Source organism: Cynoglossus semilaevis, chromosome 10, assembly GCF_000523025.1.
Source record: "Cynoglossus semilaevis isolate Cse_v1.0 chromosome 10, Cse_v1.0, whole genome shotgun sequence".
NCBI lineage: Eukaryota > Metazoa > Chordata > Actinopteri > Pleuronectiformes > Cynoglossidae > Cynoglossus > Cynoglossus semilaevis.
The window spans coordinates 13,453,141-13,459,892 of record NC_024316.1 but is presented as its reverse complement, the minus strand read 5'-3'; the positions used below and the strand labels follow the sequence as shown (position 1 = coordinate 13,459,892).

At 41.2% G+C, this 6,752-nt stretch overlaps 1 protein-coding gene across 1 annotated transcript in view; it reads right to left on the bottom strand.

The window, feature by feature from the left end:
• Nucleotides 1–4,171: 4,171 nt before the first annotated feature.
• The window catches only part of calcoco1a (calcium binding and coiled-coil domain 1a), an 18,463-nt gene continuing 15,882 nt past the window's right edge, over nt 4,172–6,752 (bottom strand). The window contains exon 15 of the mRNA XM_008318898.3: nt 4,172–6,397. Coding sequence (XP_008317120.1) covers nt 6,370–6,397 — 28 coding nt within the window. The 3' untranslated portion in view covers nt 4,172–6,369. The remainder of the gene's footprint in view (nt 6,398–6,752) is intronic.

Sequence of the window (6,752 nt, the reverse complement as noted above, 5' to 3'; positions counted from 1 at the left end):
GTGTTTCTTCACCCTTTAGTCATCATGTCAATACATTTCCTCCTCTCCCTGTGTTTTTCATTTTGTCCTTTTGCCATTTTACTCCTCTCCACTCTCCTGTTCCTTTGCCCACTTTTTTACTTCAGCCCCAGACTCCCTAATCCTATTTTCTGTAGGAAATGCCTTTTTCCACTTTTATATCCCACTTCTATTGTCAGAAATGGAAAGTAAACCTACTTTATTGATGTTTTCATGAGTTTACACTTACCTTTTAGTATCAGTTGTTGTTTTTATGATCCGAGAAGGAGACTGTTTTTCTTGTGGCTTCACTCGGGCGGCCATTTTGGGTCGTGTGTCTGTGTTTTTGTGTCAGTCCACAGTGGAAAAAATTAAAAGCCTTTGGTTTCAAATAGAACAGAAGGTAATTCATTATCATATGTGCATAAATGGGAGGAGTAAAGTGAAGAAATATTCAAACACTACATTTTTTTGGTATTATTTAATATTATGATATTTTCTGCAAAATATGGCAGGTGCTAATGGGCTTAAAATGTTAATAAAGACAAACCAAAAGGTAATTAATGGTTTTTGTTTTAAATGTACATTTCCAGGTGGCTATTAGTTGCTAAGCAGATACACAAACACACATGTAATAAATAAATATAGTTATGTATATTTAAATACATACATATATGACTTGTTGCTCATAGGTGACTAGAAGTGTATGGTGGTGTGTTTTTCTTCTGCCTCTTTTTTTTTTCTTTTGCAAGAGATCAGGACATTCCTTGAAAAAAAGAAAAGTAATTAAGACCCGACCAGCAGGTGGCAGTAATGCAACTTAACAGATGCCAGCTGGCAATTAAACAAAAAAAAGAAGAAATGAGTGGTGGAGGAAGTGCAGCCTCAGCTTCAGCAGCACCACCAGGCCTCAGAGGTATTGTAAGTTTTAAATCTCTACATAAAAACCCTTTGCCATTACATTAATTTTAAGATTCTTCAAATTTGTGGTTTATGTATCAATATAAGGTGTAATCAAAGTTGTGTCACAATAATGTTGGAGGGATTCAGACACAAAATTCTGTGCTACTGTGTTCCCAGAATGAGTCAGCACGACGTCTGCCTGTGCTGTTGTGAATGATCTCTGGCTAAAGCATTAAACTCATTGATCAGCAGTCATCAACAGGAGGGCGGCAGCCCCTGAGGGGGCCGTGAAGGTAAGTAAAGGGGGGGGTGTCATGAAATGTTTCTTTTTTATTAGGACCGTTTTCTTTTCTTTACATTTCTTTCACTCTCTTTTAACCCATTTTATTATGTTTAATCACAAACAAATCCAAAGAAGCTTCTAGAAAGCTCACTATTAGTGTGAGCCCTAGTTAGAAAATCACTAGTTCACTGCTTTGATTCCCAGTTTTTCTGTATGGAGTTTGGATATTCTCTACGTGTGAGCATGGGTTTCCTCCAGGTACTCATTTTTATCACCGTGGCTTAAGTAGTGACCATAAATGTAGCCTTGTCATTTCAAAAGTAGTTGTCAAGCCATGAAAGTGTGGGCTCTAAATGGACCAAAGGTGTAAATGCCTCTTCGTCTCCATATGCCACGGGCACTAAAAACAAAAATGTAAATTTATGAACCACTCTTTTTGTAGATAAATAGAGCGTTAATAATCTTAATCATAATAAGAGTTCCCTTTATGTCTATATATATATATATGTATATGGTGGTGAGGTCCTCGCTCTATTCTCTCTATATATATATGGTGGTGAGGTCCTCACTCTATTTTCTTCATCAGTCTTAATGTCCTTGGTCTGAAAAAAATGTTGAAGCACATCATTTAAACTGCAATTATAGCACCCCCTGCAGGGAAGAGAGGAGTTGCTACATGTTTACCAATTCCTCCTGCATATTCTACCTTCAAATTTATTAGTTCTTTTTATAGCATCCACATGAGATTCATCACTGTCAGGGATGTGATCACGCCGTGGTGATTTCCTTCTGTGAGTACGTAGCTCTCCAGATGAAGGAGTGTTGATTGTAAACATCTGTCTCCTTCAGTGGACCTGTGTGGGACACTAATGCCACACTTTGATTTTATTAATAGAGAGACACAGAGACAGGATCAGTGGTGGGAGATAAACATGATGAGATTCTATTAATTATATGATTGCTTTCATTAACCATCATTAAAGGCGGATCAATAATGCCAGACAGGAATTAAAATAAGGCCCATACATTCTGCACTATTTTACAAGGAACAATCAAACAGGCTCATATAGTCAGCCCTTGAACGCTGTTGCCATGGGAACCCATGAGATGGATTGGTTTTGCTTGGGGGAATTTAAAAGAGCTTCCAAGGATTTCCACATACGCTACATCCTTCAACGTCGCCAATATTTGACCAACTAATTACAAAATGTACCGATACTTCTTTAAAATGAAAAGAGGCCGCTGGAAAAAAAAAACACAAAACAAAAAGGAAATTATGTCTCAATGCATTAATAAAAAACCAAAAAATATCTCTCATCCCATATTCCTGCAGCCACAGAGCATCAATTATTCACTAAACTAGTAGAGAATCCATAAAAGTGGGTCGTGACTGCAGCGTAGCAACAAATTGAATTTGAATATTTAAACCCCTACAAAAGAATATGCAGCATTTCTGCTGAGTTTGCTCTAAAGGTGGAGGGAAAGACTGCAGTGGCACCTGAGTCAACACACAGGGGGAGATAGTGGAGGAGCAGAGGCTGCTGCTCCTCAGAGAGTGATTGTGGGGATAACGCTCGGTGAACCTGAATGCTCCTGGCAGCAGTCAGGGAGGAAGAGCCCGCGCTCAGGGCGTGATAAAGGCGAGGGGGTGCAGATGTATGTGACCTGGGAAAGATGTGATAAAAACCTGTGTGGACCTGGAGCCATATACAAGGCAGAAAGGCCTGGGTGACATATTCTGGACGCATGGCGTTGGTAGCAGAGTTGTAATGTGAAATACCACATCATTTACAACATTCTCTGCCGCCTGGGTCACAGCGGGTAGGAAAAAAAAAAACGACGTGTTCATCATTTGTTACAGTGGATCCACGGAGAGTTGGGAATCATTCGTTGGGGTGTTGGGGGGGAAGGGGAGGGGGAGTTGAGGAGAAGGTGAGAAACGCTTTCAGGAGAAAAGACCGTAAATTTAACACCATCCCCTGCACGAGGCAGAGGCAGGCAGCCCATCTTTAAGAAAAGGTAATGGAGAAAGCCGTGTAGAAATGGGTGGAGGTGTCTGTGACAGGAGTGGAGATGGAGGCTGTGCCAGTAAGGAGGCAGAGGAAATAAACAAGGCCCAGGTAAAGGAAGGAGTGATTTGGGAAAGCAGGCGTCGGGGTCATAAAAAACTAGGAGATGTGCTCTGACCTGCGGGTCTTCATATCTTTTACATTTCTAATTAAAAGAGATAAAGAGTGAGGGAGCCATCAATCCCACAGTGATTTCCCAGTTAAGGTTTTAGAGGGAGCTGTAAACTAGGCAGCCCGGCATCATTGATTTTATAATTAGCTATCGTCACCCCGGACTTAAGGTGGGGGTGGTGGTGGAGGAGAAGAAGAGGGAGAGCTTCAAAAGGGAATCAGGAGAGTGAGTGAGTGAGTGAGTGGGGTGAGGATGAGGATGAGGAGGAGGTGAGGCCTGAGGGAGGTGCTGTAGAAGATCCAAAGGTGAGCAGATAGAAAAATCTAATATAAGGGATGAATCTGAATCAGCCAAAGGTGATCCGTGGTTGAGTACAGTAGCTGGGGAAAAAAAAAAGTAACGGCGTCATCAGTTATCAGTGAAATGTCAGGTGAAGATCAAAATACTGCAGTAATCTTCGGCCGAAAAATGACACGTTAGAACCAATACTGGATACATGAACCATTTTATTAAAGTGGACCTCAACACACATCTGGTTACATGACTGATGAGGAAATCAACGTTGGTGTACACGTAGGATAAACCGTCACACAGAAAACTTCAAAACAAACCGTATAACCACCGCAGCTTTATTGCACGGTGAGACAGTGTCCTGAGGAGCAGCGCCTCCTCTGGAGCTCTCAGTGGAGCTACGACAAAACAAACATCCTTCTCAGGCAACAAAAAAAAACAAGAAAAAAAAACTGATGAACACAGGAGTCAGACTGTATGAGAGAAATGGACCCACAAAGAAAGACAAACACACAGTAGAGGACAACATTTTTATAAAATATAAAGTATTTTCTTACGCCTTTAAGCTTGTAATATTTATTAACTTCTGCGTGCAGAAACAAAATGTTTTTTTTACAAAGCTTAAACATTTCTGTGTTGAAGTTATTACCCTAATAGTAGTGTATATTCTTTTGCTGAGTATTACATTGTTGTGCTTTGGGGTATTTTTATGCAAGTTTACAAGTATTCCACTCTCTTCTTAATCTGTGAGTCACTCAAGCTGCTTCAGATTTGTTGGTTTATGATGTCACCTTGGAGTTTGGATTTATGGCCAAGTCAAAAAGATCTAAGACAGTTTTGCAAACTACATTTCCATCAGTAAATTCCTTCTTTGTAGAATTCTGAGGAGTGTCTTTCTCACCACCTGCTGCTTTGCGTAGCCTACGACTGAAATCGTATTTTCCCGAAATCAAAATCTGTTGCAAAAATTCAATAATTTTAAACTTTTTTCTGTAGTTTGGTTAAAAGTCTGATTTTGTTGTCATTGTAGAACTGGACTGAGGGCTGAAGAGAACAACCACCTCCATTTCTTTGACAGTCTACGAGATGGATGTCAATCAGAAATCCAAGGAACGGCGAGTAACTGAGAGGTGAGACAAACATTTACTGCCTCCACATTCATCACTCTTCACCGCCTGAGCTCTTTAACAACATTAAAACCTGTTTTTCCCTGGCTGATTTAAACCCAGCACCTTGATAGCATTCCCTTCATTAGCACTGGCATCTTGAAGCAATACAAGCCCAATATTAAATCTTGAGTGTTTAAAAGCAAAGAATAAAAAATGGCGCTGATAAAATATCTGTAAACTCACGCACACACGCATGAGTTTTACGATTAAGATAAAAAACCCATCTGACATATTTTTAGGTATCCGTATATCACAATTTTATCTAAAACTCTGCTCTAGTAAAAAATCAGGTGCAAAAAACAGCAGGTAGAGTTGAGGATCAAAGTGTCGCGAGCGAATGTTAAATTGTTTATCACACATTGCACAGAGGCGATGAGAAATCATCTCAACTAAAGCAGAATAACTCCACTAGATTAAACACAAAAATTCATGAAAAATTAGCATTGACTACGAGTGTTGGTTAAAATGCTGAGTTAAAAACATGTCGTGATGTAGTGAAAAACCTAGAAATGTTTTCCTTTTCAGGCACAATGTGCAGAGCGGCAGAGAGAGACGTCTGACACTAAAGATGCAACCCATATAATATATAGGTATTAAAAATATGTTGCTGAGAATCCAAATGACCTGTCAGTAGAGGAGCATTTCACTTGGATAGTTTTGAAACGCAGAACGTGGGGTCATTAATTGAGGAGTAAAAACTGCATCTGATCTACAGCCGATGGCATGTTAGCGTTAATTTTTATCATAAAGATGACACCAAGTCACTCAAGTGGAAAGTTGCATCCGGCATCTAGCTTGATGGACTTTAAACACAATCTGTTCCGTAAGCTCTCTATTTTAGAACGCCCGTCTATTTTAAAGCACCTCCGTATCACTAAATCTGCTAAACTGCCACTGCATGACAATTAACGGCTAATGCCTACAAGAAAGTGCATATCAAATCTTAGTTCTGAGTAAATGGGGGAGAAATATGATGTCATAGACCCACATTACCGCAATATAATTTTAGCATGATGCTGTATCATTACTTTATGCCGCCGTGAATAGCGCTCAAAGCTGCTGCTGAGAATTTAATGCCGGATGAGAGTTTTGCCATGATTTTCAGTGGAGCCCGGCTCGCACAAAACATAATTACAGTGCCTGTCATGACTCCTAATCACAAATGTCATAAAAACGACATAACATCCGTCGTAAAGCTCTCGACATAGCAATGATTCAACAGAAATCGTTCTGCTACAGCCCGTGAACTCTCAAACGCTCCAGCCCGTGCCTAAAAGCCCGTTGCTTCAAACTATGCAACAGTCTTATGTCAGTCATAAACACGGTGTTGACCTGTCACCACATGCATTATGTCATTACTAAAGAAGACAAACCATTTATGAGGGGGGAAAAACAAGGTTCACGGCAAATCACATATCAATTGCATATTAAAACTGTGTGATAAAGCCAGATGTCTGTGTGCTCGTACGTGGAAGTCATTTGGATATAACATGGACCCGCGGGAAGCCTCCCCGTCTCGGCGGCCACAGCTGGACCCTCCACCAGTTACCAGAGAGCGGTGTCGGCCAGATCACTGGAATGGGGGACACAAAACAGAGCGAGCAAGTGAGGAAAGGAGAAAAAACTTAAAAGAAACACACATTGTGGCTGAAAGAGGAGGATAGACTAAAGGAGTGAGTAAGTGGGAGCGCGAGAGCTTTAATGACGCTGAAAATTGGCCCGTGACTGTGGTACACCCCTCAGGTAAATCATTGCTACGGCCTGCTGTCAACTTATCTGTCCCCTTGTCCTCCCACCGCCCCTCCCACGCCCTGACTCTGTTTCAGGCTGCCCCCACCCCCCCCCCCCCCCCCCCCCCCCTCTCCCTGGATCTGTCCGCTTGGCCACAGTGACAGAGTCCCAGCCTACTGCACTGCTTTGCTCTGCCC